The following is a 22,659-nucleotide window of genomic DNA, read 5'->3' as shown; positions in this document are numbered from 1 at the left end:
GTTACAGATAAGCACTGGTGTGTTTTTTTTCTTTTTAACTATGTGGTTATATTTAAGAAAATGAATGGATATTTTTATTAGAATAGGATTTTTGGTAATGTTTAAAACATTGCAATATCATGTTTCAAAGTTTCTGTAAATCACAATCAGAACCTTCACTGGGAATAGCCATATTATTTTGTCATTATTATATGGAATTGCAGTTGTGGATTGTGGTTGTGGTAATTGTAGATTATGAGGGTGACGAGCTCTATGACCAAATTTCTGTCTAGGATAACAACATTATGATGGAGTCTAATGCACAAAGCTCTGCACACCTTCAGAAGTAAAAAACTCCTTTTATTTGCTGTGAAAGGGTGGGAGTTTGGGGAGAGGATGTTGTTTTGTTGTGAGTTTTTTTGATAAATCAGTTTCTGTTGTTTTGGAAAGATTTCTGTTGGAACAAGGGTTTTATTTCTGGTTCCGGGGAATTTACAGCTTTACAAGGTGTGATAATTTAAAAAAAATGAAATTAATTGAGTTCATTTTAAGGTATTGTCAGTAGTCAGTTTTGGCTAATTTTCATCCCAGATGACAAAATTCTCATCTGTTCATATACCATCCTCAGAAAAAAACCACTGATTGTTCAGAATTGTAACAGTTTGTTTGCAATGGGCAAACATGCAAGTCCAATGACACATCATAGGAACTTCTGAAAGGTGATTCTAGCATTGTCCCTGTTGAACATTTGTAACCTAATGTCTGTATTTAGGTTTACAAAACTCTCTGTGTGGTGGCTTTATAGATTCTGTCTTTATATGCAAAATAACAAATTAATAGAGTTTGTGAAAATTTATCAGAAACTACATTTGATAGAAATGCATATTTGTAAATAATTTTAAGACATTTAGCAGTAAAAGAAATATCCCACCCTAAACAATCAAAGAAGTCAAATGTTACAAATCTGTACTCGTATTTATCAAATAGCTGCATTATTCATTCATGTCTTTGGAGTAAAAGATGAGAGTGCTCAGTTAGATGTGTTGTTATTTTATAAGGTATTATATATTATTTTATAGATACTGGGGTTTCTGGACTGCAGGGTCTGCCCAAAAGTACATCTTGTTTTCTGAAGAGCACTTCATCTGTGCTGTAACTAAAGATGAGGATGTTTCTTCTTCTGGCTGGGGATTTCTTACTTAAACAATGCAATTACTATTTTTGAACTGTTAAATCACAAAGATATTAATTATTGTTTACACTTATGTACTGAATTGCCTAAACTTAAACCTTACATTAGAAAGGAAGTAATAAGTTCATTGTGAGTGAATGACCATCTTGGCTGGAATGAGGTGTTCAAACCCCTGTCTGTGATTTTTTTCAGGGAAAGGCAAACTCTACATGTTCGGCAGTAACGACTGGGGCCAGCTAGGACTGGGATCAAAGAGCACTGTCAGCAAACCAACCTGTGTTAAAGGTTTGTGGGCTTTTTCTTTTTTCTTTTTTTTTTTTTTTGTCTTTTTGAAAAAAAAAAACCCTTGTGAAAAGGTACTTCATAGGATGTAATTCCAAAATAACTGATTCTTTCTTATGTTTCATCACATGTGCACATTAGTGCACAAGATCAGAAATGTAGCTCTAAAGGATCCCTTATTGATTTTCCATTACTTCAGATTCTGAGTCCTTTTGCATCTGAGGATTACTTCAGATACATAGAATCCTGTAATTTTTGAGGGCTCTGACTTTATGTAGTACTTGCCTATTCTCTCAAACCACATCTTCATTTTTTACTGCAGACCATAATCAGATGCTTGGTCTCTGCATGGTGGATGTGTTTGAAGGCATAGTTCCAGCAGCATTGTGTAACCTCTGTTTCACTATTTTCGTAGCAACTTTGTAAATTAAAAAAATCTATCAGAAACTTTTCACAAGTACTGCTACATTTTTAACAAGTATGAGAAATGCCCCAGGGGACATAAATGTTAATACATTTTTATGAGGCAGTAAAATAAATTCCTGTATTCTTTCACGTGTTGGAAAATATGTTTTCATTGCACTGTGATCTTTTTGATCTTTCCTAGCTGTTTTTATCTTGTCAAACAAAGCTGAGTCAATACTTTTCCTTATCCCTTTACTTATGTCAAGTCAGATCTATCCCATTAGCACATTTCTTTTCACTATTAAATGTTTATCTTCACTCTTTCTGCCAGCGGATCGATCTGTTAGCTTATTGTTAAAAACAAATTATCCTGCTTGTTCAAACTCTGTTCTTCCTGATTTAGTTTATTCTACTGTCCTTTATTTGCTCCTGCCTCCATCTCTCTTCAGATTGAGAATGCAGCTACTATCAGGTACACATCTTCTGTCAGCCATGTGAGAGATTGATTCCTACCTTGGCTTAAATAGATTTGGTTTCAAGTTTTGGGTTTGCTGTTGAATTGCAATGGAGAATAAAAGATGAAGAGAAGATGACAGCAATTCAAACCAGACCTGGCATCCATTGAAAAAAGTCACAAGAGGGGTGTCCTTTTTCTCTTGGCAGTAGACAGCAGGAGGAAGTCCTGGAGCTTTTCACACTAGCCTTTGGTCATCACTTGGCTTTGGGAATGGGATTGCAAAGATACTTTTAATTTTCTGCTTGGACCCAAATGTTTATGTCTGCATGTTTCTGAAAAAAAAGTATTTCTGGGACTTGGTTAGAGATTAATGACATTGGTTATGAAAAATCACCAGCAACACTGTAAATATAATTGTTTCATAATATACAATTGGTTAGCTTAAGTAGGAGGAAGTTTAGGGAGCACAGGCTTCTGAAGAGCTGATTAAGACCATCTCTGAAGCTGAAGAGTGTTGGGTCATAAAGATTGTAGGAAGAAACCACCATTGGAAATGTTATGGTTCCACCCTGATGGTAGTGGTAGGTGTTGGATAGAAGCAGGAACCTGAATTTGGACAAATTAAGTTTGTGTCTGTGTGACAGAGCAGGGGCAGTTCATGCTTAAGTTGATAGATTTGTTTGGTGACTTGGTAGAAGGCACCTTAATCTGGATGTTAAAGAGCTGATGAAAGCTGATCTGGAAGGGCTGAAAAAGGGTTTGTGAAAGGGATGATTGTTGTTGGCTTTGTTATGGACTAGTGCAATGGAAAAGCAATTAAATATTTATTATGTAAAAATAATCCTGGTTTAGAGCATTGTATAGGGGACATGGACATGACTGAGGAAAGATAATTTGTTGACAATAAACAATAACTGGAGCAAGGATGGAAAATTCAGGGAGACATTTCTGAAATGGAGGACGCTTTTCATAGGAGAAGAGGAGCCCCTGTATTTTTCTCTCTTTCCCACCAAAATAACTCCTGACTCCCCTCACATCCATTCCCAGTCTTTCAAAGTGACTGAGTGCAGAGTAGTACATGCTATGGGAGCCTCATCGGTGCTAACTCAGCTGAAATGGAGACAGAGTGACACAGGCAAAAAATGCAGGCACTGGGCCAGGTAGGGCTGCCCTTGGCAGTTGAGATCAGGGATCAGGAAGTGATCAGAGCACAGCAGAAAAGGGGTGGGAGCACAACAAAGGGAGGTAGGAATGGTGAGGCAAAAGAACAGGATGGTTTCAAAGATTTACAATACAGGGAAAAGTCTAAGGGGGTCGTAACAATAACACTGTTAATGAAAACTGAAGACAGCTTAAATCATTAATTTCATCCTGCAACTTACTATTTTCTTTGAGGCATATCCCATGAATGGCAAATTCCAGGGACTGTGGCACTGGGGTGAAGTAACCATCATCAAGTTAACTTGAGTGTTTTAAGTTTTTAAGGTTTGACCTATTTTCTTATCTCGGGGGAATACTGATTTGATAAGTCATGTGCTAGATTCAAATGTGCAATGAATTTTGTAATAATTCTGTTTGTAAAAATGTGAAAAGAAGAAATCAGAGCTCCCTCTAGAGCATAGAACATGTTGTTGTTGAACCAGCTATCAGTTTGTTTATAACATCCCCTCCTCTTTGGTTTTAATTCTTAGCTTTAAAACCAGAAAAACCAAAACTTGCTGTTTGTGGAAGAAACCACACCTTAGTTTACACAGGTATGTAACCTCTATTTCATGCATATTCAAGATGCATTTCTTCCTTTGCTTTCGTGCAAAATTAATTAGGAACCTCAGAAGTGTTGAAGAAGGGAAAAAAAGGGTCTTCTGAAACTCAGGGGTTTGACATCCAGTTCTTAGAATTCCGAATTTTTTAGAATTTTTAAATTTATTCTGAGCAAATGCATTTATAAACTAATGTTAGATAGTAATTTCCTACTAAAAGACATATGGAAAAATTTCTTGCTGGCATTTTAGGTGTGGTTAACAATTATTAATATGTCCTTTAAGCCCTGTAAAGATATATTGTTAATTTTATATACATCTGTACTCAAATTTACCTTTGATAAATAATCTTTATTAGTGTCAAGTTATATATTTGAATAAATATAGTAGAACTGAGTGTTTTCAAGTCTTCAAATTTTCCTGCATTTTTAGTTACACAACATAGTCTGCTATTTCAGTGACAAGTTGCTTTATTAAGCTATAAATAAATAAACTGTAAATATGAACTTAAAAAAATGTGTAGAGACACAGTATACAGAGAATTTATGAAGGTTCTTGTCATGCTTCTATAATTTATGTAATGGAATAGCCATCTCTGTGGTTGCAATCCTTTAGCTTTCAGTAATGTTGTAAAGAGGATTGTTTGATTATTAGGAGGTTTATATACATGGAGATCCTGAACAATGTAAGTAAGATTGTTTGAATAAAATAGAACATATTAATAACAATTGAGAATGCAAGTCTGCACAAGGTAAATATTAGTCACCTTTGGTGTACACCCTGGCTAGGTAATTTGTGGCCATTATATGTCAGTTTATTTATCACATTTCTGTCTGGGTTTCTGTCAATAATAGGATGTATCTGTTTCTTCATAGATGAGCACTTTAGATGTGAAACATACTAAAATTAAAAGTATAAATCTCAAAGTTCTCTAAAGTTGAAGATATCTGTCATCAGTGTTAAATTCAAGATTCTAGAAAACCCACCTGGTTAATTTAATTGGAAGTTATTTAAATATTAAAATAAGTAAAATGTTTCTAATAAAAAAACTGAGTAGAAATATATTTCATTCACAATACTCAAAATGATCAAGTTATTAATTTGTTTAATTTACGGACTAATACAGCTTCAGTTTTTCTTGTATGTGACATCCTGCACCCTTTTCCTCCCACTTCATCTCAAAATATACATTGTTTGTGGAAGGAGCTGCTTCTGGTTGCCAGGGCTACTGGTAGTTCATTTTCTCAGAGCTCTTGCAGAACTTCCAATCATATTTATTTTTACATCAGTCTCCAGAATAGTGGGAAATGCAGCAAGGTCTTTAGGAAGTTCTGCTCCAAGTGTGTGCAGGAAAACCTTGCTAGCTGCAACAGAAACTGCTAATTTCAGCTAGAGGGTGTTTCTGGGCAATAGACCCTAATGTTTTTGTGATGTTTTTTCCATTGAAAATTAAATCACTTGTTCTGCTTTCTTCTTTCTCTGTATTACCTGTGCTTTTCTGTATGCAGAAAAAGGAAATGTCTATGCTGCTGGAGGTAACAGTGAAGGCCAGTTGGGGTTAGGTGACACAGAGGAAAGGACCACATTCCATTTAATTAGATTTTTCACCAACCAGCACAAGATCAAGCAACTATCAGCTGGGTCATACACCTCAGCAGCAGTAACTGGTGAGAACAAATGCTAATAAAATCTATTTATGTGTGTCCAACCTGGTTCCAGGAAGACATTTTGTCCAGTATTCTGTCTGTATATGTGGGTGCATTTTCTGTCCTCACTGTCTTCTTTCCTTGGTAGCCACAACCATTTTTTTGTCAGTCAATTTCCTATTTCAACAGTCTGGTAAGGGGTGTATGTCTCAATAACTTCTTAGAGTTTTTGTGAAAGTTTAGTAGAAATACTTACAGAGGAGGAGTGGTATGAATACCCTCAAAATGGAAAAAAATTCTTCAGTTTATTTCCAGGGAAAGCAGCTGCAAAACATGAATCCTATGAAGACTAAGTATCTTTAATTCCATCTGTTACTGCAGCTATTGCAGTCCATTGGTTCAGGCTGCACTGCTGTGTCATTCCTTACTAATTCTGGGAGAGGCTGAGCCTCTCACCTGTTTCTCAGGTGGCAGAATTATACCAATTTTACATCACAACATGCTGAAATCCACACAGTTACAATACTTCCAGTCACAGGATGGGTGGTCCTTTATTACCCTATAATGCAATTTTTCATGTCTTGCTGTAAAGCAGTTTTTTCTGTACCTGTTCAGGGTAAGTTATTGAGGCTGTAATTTCAGAACTTGAGAGAGATGCTAGCCTGCTTGTTTGGTTTTGGGGGGTTTTATGCCAATTGCTGATATTCTCCTGAGTTTTTTTGATTTTTGGGACAATTTTGAATTAACTCCTAACACTACCTCAGTAGTACTGTAGGTGGTACTTTTTATTCACAACTTATTTACCACCAATAAGAAATACACATACATATATAGAGAAGACTTATAAGATTTTATATCTTCTAGAAGAATCTACAGACTTTTCATGTTGTTCACTGCCTTTTTTTTTGTTGGTTTTTTTTTTTTTCTTTTACTATTGCCATTGGTCTTTGTTTCAATAGAAGCTGGTCTTAATAAACCTGGAACATCTACTGTTGTAGTTTAAGGAGAGGAGAATGAAGCTGGTCAATATAACTACCTGTGAGGAGAACTGAAAGATAAAGCATGAATAATTGGGATGCCTACCAAAGTCAGAACAGAAAATAAGTTTGGAAGACTGAGAAAGGGGTGACTTACACCTAGGAATGAGATGATACCTTAAATTCACTGTAATATTTACATACTGACCTCTGGCAACTGAATTGTCTCACTCAGTGTTCCTCTATCTGAAGGAATGATTTTTTACACAGTATTTTTTCTGTCGGTCTTTATGGTCTAATGTTGGTTATGTGTAAGTGTTCTGGGTCACTTTTGAAAAGCTTAGGAAAAACCCTCTTATTTCCAATTCCTTTTTGCATTGAGCCAAATTATCATTTATATCCTTGAGATCATGACATTCACTAGTATCATATAGAGAGTTTCTGAAGTACTTTTCAATAAATAGATTAACTTTTATTAGTTTTTGTTTTAAATCTATTAACTATCTGTTAATAGTTAAATCTCTTAACTATCTGCGTCTTCATTGTAGAGGATGGGCAGCTCTTTGTGTGGGGTGATAATTCAGAGGGGCAGATTGGCCTGGCCAGTGAAGCCTCTGTCAGTGTCCCCTGCAAAGTGGATATTGGAAAACCTGTTTCCTTTGTATCCTGTGGATATTATCATTCTGCCTTGATTTCAGGTAAGAGAATGGGAATAGAGCTTAGTGGAGACAAGGCAATAGCTTTCAAATATTGTTTGAAACTTGATATAGTTGTTAAAACTCTATAGTTGTTAAAAACTGCCATGTGACAGAAAGCCTCCTATGTAGAGAAAAAACTTGCAGTTCATTTTCTGCATTTGCACATTGTTGTGTGAAAGAATATTAGAAATAATGAAGTATCTTATTAGAGTTTGTTTTTATAAAGGTTATTGCATATATTGTGGATTAAAACCATGGTTTCAAAAATCCAACTTTTTTGAGTTTTTTCTTGTTTTGGTACTCAAATAATAAACTTTATCTTCTCTAGAAATACCAATATTGAGCTGAGATGCTATTTTATGAGGAAAAATTAATCTTGTTAGAAGTAAAAGATTGTTGTTTAAGTTTATTTTTTGGTCTTAAATGTAAGTTTTGAAATAATTTAAACTGGCAGTATGTGATAGAGGAGAAGCAATGCTGCAGTGAGCTGTTGCCTGATCTCCAAACCAAACCAAACCAAACCAAACCAAACCAAACCAAACCAAACCAAACCAAACCAAACCACCTCCCTATTGCTTTCCACCTCTCTCTTCCCAACTCTCCATTGGTTTCCAAAGTGAAGATTCCACTCACCTTTTAATAATGCCAGTATGGATGAATGATCAGCCAGTATTGATGGCATTATGTATGAGCAGCTATGAATTCCTCTCAGCCATATAGATTTACATTATTAAACTTTACTGTTTGGTCCCCTTAGAGTAATTAAAGATTTCAAAGGATCGATAGTTTTGATTGTAAAGCTTTTAATGGGTACCCAGGAGCTATTCCATCAGATACTTTTCCCAGATTACTTGATAAATGTTACTTTTCCACATACAATATCTTTATTGCTCTCTGAGAACATGCTGTTAACAGAATGAGAGCTTGCTACAGTGCACAAATATTAATTAGGTGTTAGGCTGGTAGTGTGCAACTTTTTATTACAAATGCTTTATTACAGTAAATGAATTAAGTGTCTGGGACTGATCAGGACCTCAGCATCTGTTAGGAAAAACACAGCTTCCTGGACTCAGAATAAATGGGGGGAAAAAAGATGCTTGCCTTCAAGGATGTAGTAGTAATGTGTGCATCTCTGCCTTTGAGCCAAAGGCTGAAGGTCCAGGAGTGCAGCAGGGTGTCACAAAAGTTCTTATTAGTAGAAGGGTTGAGCACAAACATCTGAGATTAAAGAGAGAACAGTGTGTGCCAAGTGCCCTAAGGAAGTGGAAACTTTTGATGGAAGGGGATAAGAAAAAAGGCTTAGAGTTGTACCTGGCTAAGAAAAATGGAGCTTCTTAAAATATTGATAGGAAGAATGAACGGGTTATCACCTGTAAAAATGAGGAGTTGGTGAACCTATTACTACTTAAACAGGCCTGAGTATGAGGTCGAAAATCTTAATTTTTAGCCTTAATATCTACAAGTCCTGCATGAATTCAGTCTATGTCACTGAAGCTACTGCCACTCACATGGTCTTGTTTGTGGTGAAAGCATAAATTTTTTTAGTACTTTCCTTGGTCCCCTTGCCATCAGTTTTATTTGACTGATACTTCAGCTGCCATAAAAATTTAATATTGGGCATCCAAGTACTTTTGCAGAATCGATTTTCTGTTGCACTGCTGTCAGTGTGTATCTACACAGTGTTTAAAAATTAGCTTTATGCATTTTTTCTGAGTATACCATAGTCACAGGATGTTTTACCTACCAGTTATTACAATACTGTAGAATAACCACATTTTGATTTTTAAACATGAAATAATACACTCTCTTTAATAGTGTAACATACTTGCAGGATTTCAAACTTGGTAGATGCTGTCAGACTGAACTGATAAACATGGCACCATATGGCTCCCTTTCTTAATATGTTTATGTTTGACATAAGGTGTGTGCTGGCTGAAAAACCTGTTGGGAACACAGACATATCTGGGTTAAAACTAAAAGGTGGCTCATGAGGACATAGGAAACATAGTGTGGACACAGAGTGCCCTCTCCAGGGCAGGACGTTCATTAATAAGAGAGTATTGAATAAAAAAGTGGTAAAGCATAGATGCCAGCTTTTTTTTTCCTTTTAAAATGAAGTTCTTATTTTTTTTGACATTGCTGGGTTTTAAATTTTTTTTTTAGTAGACTTTTAACTTTAAGGTGGTTAACTGCTATAAAGACAAGAGCAATGCCTCTTATAGTTCCAAAAAGTGATGTCACCCTTCTTCATTCTGCTTTTAGAAGGCTTTCTTTGCAGACAATTAAATGCTGAACATGTGTCACCTGTATTCTGCCATGTACACGTGGACTCCACTGATGCCAAAGTGGTTGTAGAATAGAAGAACAGAATAAATCCTGAATATTTTAAACAAAAAAACCCCACCTTCTGGAATTTAGACTATGAACATGCACAGGCAATGGCTAACTCAATTCCATATGCAAATTAGGAAGTAGTCTAATTAATCAGTTCATATTTGAAAGATGATTGTTTGCTCCCTTTCCCTCTCCTTTGCGCTTGTCAAAGAGTTCCACTGAAAAGAAGTTGTTAGTCTGTAGCTTCCAGCTCTCTTCAGGATTTTTTCAGTGTGTTTTCTTTCCTTCCTTTTTGCAGGCTTTGGACATTGTGTCCCAGTGTCAGGGTTTTGCCTCAAGCAAATCAACAAGAGAAATAAACTGCTGGGAGAGTGTAGCAACAATTTTGAGCACTTATACAGATCTTTACTTGACTCTCCTTTGATCACACACTCAGGAGGAGACAATTTTTCAGGAAGCATTAAGCTTGGCAAGCATGTACAGCTCATTTGTCCACTGCAGGAGATGGAGAGCAGGAAAAGCTGATGTATCTCACCACTGCTTGGCTTCTACAGCAGAATTAGATGTGTGGAGACAGAAAGGAATTGAATATATTAGACCCCTTCTGGTGTTTCCCCTGCCTGAATTGTAACTGTAATCAAGGTCAAGATAGATTCTTACTGAGAAGATGTCTTTTCATAAAGAGTTTTGCAGGTTCCTTGAATTCTTTTTTTAAATATATTTTGTCATTATTTTTAAGGATTGGTTTAAGAATCATTCATGCCACAAATATTACCATGCTCTGAATTTCAGTGTTTGGGACAGTTTTAACCAATTTGATTTTAATAGATATTTCTTTTCTTTTTCTTCTTCATTTATTCAAGAAACGTTAGAATTATCCAAGTCTTTTGTCCACTCATTTTTGTCCCTCATTTGCCACCAGCCAGATCTCTTATCTATGCACTCAAATGCACATTTCCCTTTGAGGGACATTTTCCATTCATTTGTCCATTTTCTTGATGTGCTCCCGTGATTTTAAGTTTAGTGATACAGAAAATCACATTAGGGAAAGTTCAACGTGTGAGAGTGTGACTCATATGAGAGGAACAAATTAAATAACCAGGTTTTGTTGTGAACAGAGTGTCCTTAAAATTCAGGTGTACTCCACACAGTACATCATGTCCTCAGCATGCAGATGCACTCAAAATTTATCTGGGTTTGACTGGGTTCTGTTCATGCTTGATTGCTATTTTTCATAGTTTTTAGACCACTATTTGCCTAAAAGGGATGTGTAATGTATTCAAAAATTGCTTTGGTAAATGGGTTTATCTTTGTTAGCTGGATTATTAAGTGGAAAAAATGTAATAAACTTGATGAGTTTGGGAGGCTTGGCCATTTGAATCTCTAATCCTCTTAATTAGATAATGATTGGATTAATTTTTTCAGTGCAATAGTGTTTAAGAAGAACTGCTGGTCTCTTCAAAGAGAACTGCATAAGTAGTTATTTCCCAAGTGCTTTTGGGTTTTTTAAAACTTGTTTTTAGAAATATATGGCTGATCTAATAGTACTGAAAAAATACTTACCTTCCAAAAAACACAGAATTCTTTTTGTTGCTTTTTTTTTCTTTCCACTTAGGATGCTTAAAATCTCTTTTTGTCAGCAGAATGTTTTGGTTATGGAAAACCTCACATTGCAGTTGATTTTTATCTTTTTAATTGGGCCACTGTTTTAGAACAGAAAATTGGTGCTGATGCAAATAACAGCAAAGTATTTCTGCATATAGATATAAGAACAAAATCAGAATTAAAACAGAAAATCAAACTGAACAGAGAAGCTTAGGTTCATAGGTTTAAAATGTAATGAAATGTGCTTTTTGCAGCTGAGGTAATTTGCTGGTTCTTAAGAAGCACAGAAAGACTGAAATGACTGCAAAAAATTCTTAGAAAAGAGGTGTAGAAGAATGTAAGAGAGCCTTGAGAAGATGAGGCTGAGGCAGAATCTCATCCCTGTCTGCAGAGAGGGTCAGGGCATGGACCAGGTTCTGCTCCATGGTGCCCAGCAGTGGGACAGGAGAAATGGGCAGGAACTGATGGCCAGGAAGTTCCACCTGACCACGAGGAAGAATTCCTTCACTGTGCAGTGACTGAGCACTGGGACAGACACCCAGAGATGGTGTGGAGCCTCCCTCACTGGAGATATTCCAGAAATGTCTGGACACAATCCTGTGCCATGTGCTCAAGGATAACCCTGCTTGAGCAGGTTGATTTTCCATCAAAATTCCACACAAAATTATTTTCTGTTTCAGTTCAGATTCTTACAAGCAATTCATCATTTAACTTTAATACTGATTACAGAGGGAATTACCACCTCTCAGAAGCAGGATGCACGTGGTTTTGTTTTTCCTGTGACTACATTCATTGCAGGCTAAATAATGTGATTTGGAATTTGTAAGGGACTCAGATCTAGCACCTTTGTGTCCCATCAAAGCAGAGTGAGGGTGAGGGGCTTGGAGCAGAAACCCTGTGAGGAACGGCTGAGGGAGCTGGGGATGTTTAACCTGGAGAAAAGAAGACTCAGGGGTGACCTTATCACTCTCCACAACTCCCTGCAAGGTGCCTGTGCTCAGGTGGGGTTGGTCTCTTTCTCCAGGCAGCACTGACAGAACCAGAGGACACAGTCTTGAGCTGTGCCAAGGTAAATATAGGTTGGATATTAGGAAAAAGTTTTTTACAGAAAGGGTGATAAAGTTTTGGAATTGTCTGCCTGGGGAGGTGGTGGAGTCACCATCCCTGGATGTGTTTAAAAAAAGACTGAATGTGGCACTGGGTGCCAGGGTTTAGTTGAGGTGTTGGGGCTGGGTTGGTCTCAATGATCTTGAAGGTCTCTTCCAACCTGGTCAATTCTGTGAATTCTGTGCTTTTCACAGCTGTTTGGGCATTATACAAATATGTGTACTGTAATGTTCATGCATTTTTCTGTCTTTATAATTTGTGTCTGCAGCAGTCTTGACAACCCATTCTTGCTCCTGAGTGTGTGCTAGAAACCATAATTTGTTCTGTATTTTCACAGGAGATGGTGAGCTCTATACTTTTGGAGAAGCTGTGAATGGGAAACTGGGATTATTCCCTGAACAGCTGAAGAACAATAGAGTCCCACAGCCTGTACTGGGAATTATGGAAAAGGTTAATAAGGTTGCTTGTGGTGGAGAACACACTGTGGTGCTGACAGGTATGCAATTTAACTGGCTCTTCTTACAGCCCTGTAATTTAAACTCCATTCACTCTAAAGAATTTACATCCCACTGAAGTGCTGGATGCTGCTCCTAGCTGGAGGGCCATTGTACACCAAGCAGGTAGAAAACCATGCACCACCCAGCTAAGGCAGGCCTGTGCTGCACTGCCCATGTCCCTTGGCTACAGGATGGACTTGGCCAGGTGATTTTAACAGAGGGGCTAACAAACAGCTCCTGGTTGACACCACTTGCCTGTCCTTGCTTTATCTGGAACTTCAGCAATGTGGATGTCCTTTTTATTCAGTATAAAATGCTGAAGTTATCAGTATAAATGATGTGTAGAGTGGTTTGGGGTATAAGAAAATACTGAAAGAGCTCAAACTGAGGTAGCCTTCCATGGATAGGATCTGCAGAGCGTGCTGGGGTCCTTTTCAATTCCACATAGGTCGGGACTCCCAGCCTCTGAAGGGACAGAAGGTTATTCATCCTGTCTTCTTTTCCTTGTAGTCTTACCTCCAATAAATAACATTTTAAGAGAACTTTACATAGGCTGAGTGCCTTTTTTACTGGAATTGTAATAAGGCAGCACCACCTGGTGCAACACAGATGACTGATGTTTTTTTTCCTCTAAGGAGCTTGAAATTATTATTGCAGTGAGAGGGAAATTCTAGAAGAAAGCTTCCATTCTGTAGTAAATTTAAATGCTCTTGAATATTTAGGAAGGTATGTAGGAAGTCACTTTTCAAGTAGCTTCACTATCTACTGCATGCCTGAATGGATTAAATATCTCTTATTGTGATACAGAATTTGCTTGTGCCTTTGAGCAGAATCTTTAGCATAAATATGAAACCAGTACAGACATTTGACATATTGTGCAGGTTATGAAAATCAGCAAATACAAATGTTACATATTAATTCACAGGGCCACATATATAGTACTTGGAAAATGCAGTGTGTTACTGAACTGTTAAATGGTTGTCTGCCAGTGGTGACTGAGATTTTCCAAGGCATTCATGCAAAGCAGTTTGAAAGAAATGTCATTTCTTTCCACAAATCCTATCCTGACCTAGAGTGGTGTAGAAGCAGGAAAGGTAAGTTTGACTTTGCCTGAAGATAGTTCAAAAAATAGAAGCTTTAGCTTGTAATGAATATAATATGTGTAAAACTGAATAGCTTGCAATTTTTCTTCTTCCAAAATAAAAAAGCTGCAAAACCAAGATATATATAGATATATAACCAAGATATATATATATTAGATATATAGATACCAGTCCTTAAATCTGTATTTTAATCTGTATTCTCTGTGGTTGTCTCTTGACAATCTTGTGGTGTGCATTCAAGGTTAGGTAGCCAAACTTTCTAAAATATAAACTGAAAATCTAACTGAGGGAGATTGTGAGTGGTGTTGTGCTGCAAGCCATTGGAAAGAGTAAAAGGGGAAGTGAAATGCTGGGAAAGATTATGTAGTGAGTCAAGCTGCAGGATTCTGGCTAGTTTAAAATTCCTTTGGGAAAACTATAAAGAGGAAATAGCAGTAGCTAATTCAGGAAGGAATATAAACATTTGTCTACATTTCAATGCCTTTGTCTCCCTTCTTCCACCAAGATACAGTCTTACCCTGACAGGAAGAACTTGGCCATTCTGTGTCACAAAATAAATTTATTTATGTGAAATCAGATTATCATTATTAGTGAAAAAATGGCCATAAATTTGGAACCAACAAATGCATAAATCATAGCATTATTTTATGAGTTATAAAGTGAAGTTTTGTAGAAAGAATTTTATTATCATCGTTGATTATTTTTTTAACCATAAATCTGAATTCAACCAGTAGATATTTTGATTTTATGGTGTTTCATGTGATAAAAATAATCATTATAACCAATGACTGTTATAGAGATTTAGAAGAAAGATACAGACCTGGATGCCATCATCATTGTAGTGAAATCTGTACTAGAGCTAGAACAAAGAGGGAAATATAAATGCCATAGAAAAATGCAGTGAAAAACATACTGTAATAAATATGCATATATGTAAGATTTGCTTGCTTATGAAAATAAATTCTTTGGTAGAAGTAAGTAAGAAATTCAGTGCTGGCTGAGCTGGCAGTTGATGGTCAAAGTGTTGAGTGCCAGAGGACCTAGTTGAGTCATAAAAAAGAGGAAAACTATATCCTCCAACAAAATACATTTCCTGAAGATTAATAGTTGTGATAAGAGTGAAAAATCAAATAGATATTTTTTAATGTGATTCAGCTGTTATTAAAAAAGGGACAAATGTGAACTTCTGACTAAGACACTTTGAGTGAAACAGTAGGGAATAGTGGCAATGTTGTATCAAATGAAAGATACTTAGTCAGAAGTGTTAACACCGAGGACATTTTCTGACTCACAGCAAAATTTGAGCAAAAAGTTGTGAAAAGAGGTAGATACAGGTACTAAAAATTTTAAGAGACTGTGACATACATACATTAATGGCTTTGCACCAGAAACTTCACTTGAAATTGGTCCTAAATTACATCTTGAGGTGAAGTGGTGTGACCAGAAACAGAGAATTCTGATGAGATATCTTCAAAGAGGGGCAGAAATTTACACTTCTTTTAAGCTCATTTTCATAAATTAAGAAAGTAATACAATTTTGAAGAAACTCTGAATTTCAAGTGTCATCCTCCATGAAAATGGGTGCTGCTTGCCTTTATTAACACAATATGTACTGGTGTGGTTCTCATCCTTTCAGGGTCTTTCCAGTTTTTCAGGATGTGACATTTCAGTCTCAGGAAATGAGAATTGAGTATGTGACTATTGAATATTCCCTTGATTCATCTATCTCATTTGACATATGGAAAAACTCTTGCTCATCTTGGCTCATTTCTCAACATCATTTCTATTTGGAGTTTATCAAATTAGAAGAAAGCATAATTCAGTTATCTTAGAGAGTATACGGAAAGTTTCTTCCTGACTTTCATGTGCAATTAGTCTATTCCAAAGCACTTCATATGGTTTGTTTTTTATTTTTTACGACTGTTGTCTATAGTATTGGCAATTTTTGTGTGGTGAGAACCACTGTTATCTGGGTTATTAAGTAAAGGTACTGCTTGGAATCTCTACAAGCATCAGAGTAAAAGGTAGAAAGCATATATTAAAATAATTCTTTGGGTTTTTTTCCTCTGAAATTCTAAAATGAGAAACTCAATTATTTTTTCCCAGAGAATAAGAATTAAATTGTCAAGAGCAATAATTTAGGGAAAAGCCCCATTTTTAAAAGATTAGTTTTAGAAATATTGAGTGTGGTATTGGAAACCATCATCTTTACAAACTCTCTTGTTACCTCTGCCTTTAATATTTGCAATTGTTCTAGGCAATAAGCAGAATTGCATTTAAAAATTCTATCATGCAAAATCTTGATAGCACAAAGCTTTTCACTTCATGGCAGTCTGTCAGCCAGTCTGAGAAGATCCTGTCCTCATCTCAGATTCATTCACTCAGAGACTGAGAATTGCACCAGGTTCCCCCAATGCCTGCAGGTACTTGCTGCTGCAAATGAAAGTTGTTGGTGTCATCACTTTCAAATTAAATATGGGTGAGCAGCAATCCCAATTTGTGTGCTTTTTTCAATAAGGTGTTTTAAAAGGTAGAAAAATAATGAATCTGAATCTAGAAATTGGAAAAGAAGAAGCAGATTATTTGGAGTGGCCTTAATCTCTTGCAGTTTTTTTCAGATGAGGACAGATCCTCTGGGAATAATTTTTTCTATAGAAGGATATATTACTTCCTTTCATTCTCTGAAAGGAAGGAAAGCAAAGATAGCTCTTCAAAGGAAAAAGTGAAGCAGACCTTTGAGAATAAAATGTTTGACATAAGAACATTAGTGCGTTAGTATGTAAAATGTTGGATTTTTCATCTTCTGTTTCAAGGTCTTTTAAAAAGAAAAGAAAGCCAAGGCACCCTTTTGAAAGAGGACAAAAAGGATGAAAAAACTCTACCTTTTCCTGTCAGAACTCACAATTCAGACCACATAGGATTATTAGATTTTTCAAACTGTTCTTAAGTCTGTATACTGTTTATACTGAAATCCCCAAATCCAGCTACTAATTCTGAATTAATGAACACTATGTTGACAGTTGATATTTTTACAGTAACATTTTTCAGCATAAGCTGTTTAAAAATAAAGCTATTGTGAGTGTGAATAGTTCATTGGAATAATAGTCATAGTAAAAATAATAATAATAATGGTGATGTTCAAGGGGAAGGAATTTGGACAGGCCATCAGGATGATTAGAGGGATGCAGCACCTCCCCTGTGAGGAAAGGCTGAGAGAACTGGGGTTGTTCTGCCTGGAAAAGAGAAGGTTCTGGGCTGATCTAATGGCTTCCAGCCTTCCAGTACTTGAACAGAGCCTACAAGAAATAATAGAGAGGGATTATTTACAAGAGCCTGGACTGATAGGACAAGGGGGAATGGCTTCAAATTGACAGAGAGCAGGTTTAGGTTGGTTATTAGGAATAAATTCTTTACTGTGAGAGTGTTGAGGCCCTGGCACAGGTTGCCCAGAGAAGTTGTGGATGTCCCATCCCTGTGTTCAAGGCCAGGCTGGATGAGAGCAACCTGGTCTAATGGAAAGTATCCCTGCCCATTGCATGATGTTGGAGCCAGATGATCTTTAAGGTCTCTTCTAACCCAAACCATTCTATGTTACTATGATATAAGCTTACCTGTCTGCTACCTTTTTAGTTCTGTGGATTTTTAGCTTCATCTGTAGCCTTAGATACATAGCAGGGAATGCATGATTCTGAAAAACATTCTTTGAGCCCCCACAGTTCTGTCAGCAAATGGCATGTTGTAAAAAATAATATGGAAGCTATAAAACTTTTTGCCTAGGAGTGTTTTATTGATAGTGCAAATGATCACAGAGATTACAAAAGATGCCTGCAAAGATGGAAGATAGCACAGCTACAGGGAAATATCCCCTTTCTTCCAAAAAGAGGACTAGGAAGTAAAGAAGCAGCTCTTCCAGCACTCAGGTGCTGGAGGTCACTTGGAACAGCAAAGCCATTGTCTTCTGTGCATCCTCTGCAACCATTTCTCTTTATCCTTCAAGGGCCCTCTCCTGGGCTGCTGCTGTGTTCAGAATGATGAAATTCACCCCTGCCATTTTATCAAGTGTGTGAGGTTGCTTTTCCATACTTTCCTCTTTCCATGTATTTATAAGGACAGATGGGAGGAAATACCTCATTTCTACTGAAGGAGGTTATTAGTGAGGTGTGACCCCACTTCTGCACCAGAGTGGTGAATCAATTAAGAAAGGTGCAAGGTTTTTTTCTTCCTCTACCCTGATAATTCACTAAAAAGCAAATTTAGGATGAGCACATTTAGGTGCCACTGGTCTATAAGGGCAGCAGAAGAAATTCTTCATCATATAAAGGCACTCTAACCTGGCTTGGGATTGGCCTTTTTCCTCATTTTCAGTAGAAACACAGGAAAGAAAAAATTCCCTGCACTTTTAAAGTTAACATTTGAGAACATCTCCCTCTCAACAAAAAATGCAGAAGACTTTGCATATTTGATGCTAAGATTAAAGAAAAAAACTTTTAGTTCATTCAAAGTAATTATGTTAATCAGGTAAAGCCATGTAGTTAAAATATCTGCCAGTTTACAAAGAAATGTTTAAAGAAATTAAGTACTTCTAAACAGAATTTTTTGAATCAGTCATCCTGAGAAAACAGTTTACTAAAATAAAGATGAGACTTTTGTTTGCTTAGAGAAAGCTCCTGTCTTTCAGGAGCTTTCAGATGTAGTTTCTTGATTATTATGCAGGAAGTCTAAATATTATAGGAAAATTCTTGCTACTTTTACTTAATAAAGCTCTCAAGAAGGTTTTACTGTCTTGCACTAAAATTTCCAGCAGAGGGAGCTTTACCATTACATTTAGTAAAATAAACCAGGTTTGCTCAATACTTTTTGTCTACAATTTATAAAAAATTTGAGACCATTGTGCTTTTTTTGTTTATGGTGTGAATTCATGACATCTTATTATGGAACAATTTATAAGGAACAGAAATGAAAATACTTTCCTAGAAAGAACATTTCCATATATAGTGGTACTATTTCATCACAGTTCCTTTGAAGTTGGAAAGTTCTTTTAACTTAACATAGAATATTTTTTGTCAATTCATAATCTTTTTCGTTTTTTCATAATAATTTTTCAAGTGCTTTGAGTAGGAATTCTCTCACTTTTCCTTTGTTGCCTACACGCAAAAGAAAAAGAGGCAGGAAATGAAATTCTAGGAAAACTTCTCCTTTTTTTCCCAAAGAACTTCTCAGTTCAAGCATGACCTCATCAAGATTTCCAAGCTTCACAATCTTCCCCTGTAGTGATGGAGTGCCAAGGGTGGACACACCAGGAATCTTTATTGCTTTGGAGAAGCTCTCATTCTTTTTCCTGGCACACACAGTCCATTAAACAGACAAAATATAAATGTGGAAAGATGATTATTCTGTCACAAGATAGCACAATTATAGTGTTCTCTGTATTTATTGCAGGACTGATCTGGTAGCTGAGCAGAATACTGAAACCAATTCTCTTACTGTTCCAGTCTCTTCTTACATACAAATTATGAGGTCTTGTCTGTTGTATTTAGGGCCATATAGAGCTAATGAGTTCATGGAGCTAATGAGTAATTAAAATGAGGCTATTGTGAAAATGCATATAAATGTATAAACATTTAGTCTTTAATTGATTGCAGTATGTAAGTTCCCATACAATTTTTAAATTTTTGTTTTGTGTGCATATGATCAGTGGATTATTTTGCACTGATGTTAAAAAATATATCACACATTGAACCATTTAAAATTCTTTTCTGTGTATACTTCTGTGCTTCAATTCGTGTTTTTTAATTTTGTTGTATATTAATAATTGGTAAATTAATTGACTAGTTGTCACATTTTTAATTGATTAAACATTTTTTGAATTATGTTTATGTCATTCCATCTGGAGAATAGAATTTAGGCTATTATATAAATATATGTATAAATTATATACTACATATAATTATTTATAAATAATATAGTGATATAATAAATAATATAACAAATAATATAATAGTATAATACATTATATAATTATATAATAAATAAATACGTGTATAAATAATATATGTATCAGCATATTTGATGTTAACTTTGTCTGTATATTTTCAGAGACAGATGTTTACACTTTTGGACTTGGACAGTATGGGCAGCTGGGACATGGAACTTTTGTGTTTGAAAGTTCAGTACCAAAGCCTTTGAAACGCTTGAAGAGGCATAAAATTTGTAACATTGCATGTGGGGAAAACCACACTGCTGTGATAGCAGGTATGGGAGTGCAAAATTCTGGAACCACTTCTAGAACTCTCTATTATGCTGTAAAAGCTTTCCTTATACAATGAGCAGGAGCAGACATATCCATTACTGGTTCTAAGGGTGAAATGAGCCAGTGAGAAAGGTGACTTCAACAGGAATTTCTGACTCACAGCCATGCCATGCATAACTCTGGATCTCTTGGGCAATTATATAACCTCCTAATTATGCCTTGCTAACAAATATTCTTGTTTAGAAGCCATTGTTTTTCTGTATAGTTTAAATTTTATTATTTTGTTGGGGTGAGTTTTTTTACAAATTGTCTAGAAAAACATCTCGGACAGTACTTTGTCTGAAAACATGCATATTTTTAAATAATATTCATCTGTTGAAGATCTAAAAATAATTGTTCCGATTTTGCTTTTGGAAGGGAAATATTTCTTACTTTAATAGCCTGTTACTTTATGATGGTTCTGTCCTGGTTTTCTATTGAATCTTTGTTTTAACATCCTTTTTATTCCCACATGCAGAGAATGGCCTGATGTTTACTTTTGGAGATGGACGACATGGCAAGTTAGGATTTGGAGAAGAGAGTTTTACAAATCTGTTTGATCCCACTCTGTGTTACAATTTCTTGAAGTTCACAGTCCTTTTGGTAAAATCTTTGCTCATTCCTCTCAGACATCATAATATTTATCTTTTTATGAAACAGATTATTAATGAGAGCTGAAATATCATTATAGAATTATTTCTTTCTGTAACATTTAAATAGTAGACAACAGAAACTGAAGGAAAGAGGATATTTTACATGCTTATCACAGTGTTCATTTAGTTTAGAATGTTTTTGACTTGGGCTTGACATACAGATTCATCTTCAGGGTTTTATTCAGTACTCTTGTGCTATGGTGTTTTGGTCTTCAGAGCTGTGGTAGCTCATAAACTGAATTATTTATTACTCCTGGATAGTTGGAAGTATGGGAAAATTTATATATTTTCTGTAAACACCAGAGAGTAATCTTTTAAATTTTGACTATTTTTGTACAGTGGGATATTTTTAAACCTCAAGAAAATTTGAGTTTGTTTTTTTTTTAAATCCAAAGTGGACAGGAAAGCAAGAATAGTAGTTTTTTTGAGAATTGTGTAAGGGAAGTTGTTTTCATCGGCTTCTTGAGGTGTGGAGGAAATGTCAGAGAATTGTCAGCATCAAAAATGTTAACATGACTCAAGATTGAACAAAATTTGCAACAGAAGTTTATTGATCACTTCTGTTTGTTTACTGGAATTAGAGGTGAAGGAAGTTTTATTGGAAGCAGTGAGTGTTTTAAACTTTCTAAAAAGTGAAACCTCTCATCTTTATATAATAATATTGTGTCTACTGGAGGATGTTGAATTTATTTTACATTTTGCTGATTTTGTAAAAAAATAAAACATGTAGGTTTGAAACTATCAGTATTGCTTTCAAGTGACTTTTATCAACATAAATAGCTAATGTCTCTTGAAAATCAGTGGAAACATCTTTGCTATATTTTATATAAAAATTTGATTGTCCTGTCTTCTGTTCAGTACAAATACATTGTGTTTAACTAAGAAGAAGTGAACATAGATCACTAATCATTAATAAACATAATTAAGTACTTTTATCTTGGTGTAATTTGGAACTAAATTTGAAGCCACTTGCTATGTCTTACTTCTACTACATTTCTTTCTTATCATCTAAGTCCCTGGACATAACTGTAAGAAAAGTGCATCCTTGACACTTGCAAATGAACTAATCAGACCTTTTTTTGAGCTGTAGGTGGCTTGTGGGGGTTGTCACATGCTGGTTTTTGCTGCTCCAAGGCCTAAAGGATCTGAAATACCCTTGGAAGATTTGTATGAGCCTCGTTTGGCTGCTGCTGCCTCTCAAAGCAGAGGGGACTTTGTGCTGGCAAACACTTTGCAGTTATCAGCAGCACGAATGCGGCGTCGAGAGAGGGTAAGCTCCGAGGTATTCAGAGTTGCAATACTTCTTTCAGGAATCAAAACCACTTTAAAAGCTAAATCACAGCATGTGCCAAGCAGTTAAATATATCTTCTTAAACTAAAGCTTTATCATTTTATTGTATAATATGAAAAACAGACATTTACCCTGGTCCCAAAAATTGATGCAGGAGGAAAAAAGTGTTAGTCGGATTTTGCTTAATTATTTCTGTGAAGGAGATTCAAATTGGATTTGTAATTTTTTTTTTATGAAAAATGTAGAACCTGTTCCTTTGCATTTTTTAAACTTAGAAATATTTTTTTGAAAATAGCAAGAACCTGACTCTTTCACTGTTCCCTCTGAATCTTTTAATATGTTAAACAATTTTATAGTTTATAAAATATCAAAGGAGAATATTAG

General features: G+C 35.7%; 1 protein-coding gene across 1 annotated transcript in view; it reads left to right on the top strand.

Moving 5' to 3' along the window:
* Positions 1 to 22,659, top strand: part of RPGR (retinitis pigmentosa GTPase regulator) — a 42,272-nt gene that overhangs the window by 7,626 nt on the left and 11,987 nt on the right. The window contains exons 3-10 of the mRNA XM_058043905.1: positions 1,364 to 1,456; positions 4,007 to 4,069; positions 5,584 to 5,742; positions 7,247 to 7,396; positions 12,780 to 12,938; positions 20,139 to 20,294; positions 20,810 to 20,934; positions 22,075 to 22,254. Coding sequence (XP_057899888.1) covers positions 1,364 to 1,456; positions 4,007 to 4,069; positions 5,584 to 5,742; positions 7,247 to 7,396; positions 12,780 to 12,938; positions 20,139 to 20,294; positions 20,810 to 20,934; positions 22,075 to 22,254 — 1,085 coding nt within the window. The remainder of the gene's footprint in view (positions 1 to 1,363; positions 1,457 to 4,006; positions 4,070 to 5,583; positions 5,743 to 7,246; positions 7,397 to 12,779; positions 12,939 to 20,138; positions 20,295 to 20,809; positions 20,935 to 22,074; positions 22,255 to 22,659) is intronic.

This window comes from Melospiza georgiana, chromosome 2 (assembly GCF_028018845.1).
Source record: "Melospiza georgiana isolate bMelGeo1 chromosome 2, bMelGeo1.pri, whole genome shotgun sequence".
NCBI lineage: Eukaryota > Metazoa > Chordata > Aves > Passeriformes > Passerellidae > Melospiza > Melospiza georgiana.
Note: the sequence above shows the minus strand (reverse complement) of the source record. Positions and strands in the feature narration are given on the sequence as shown.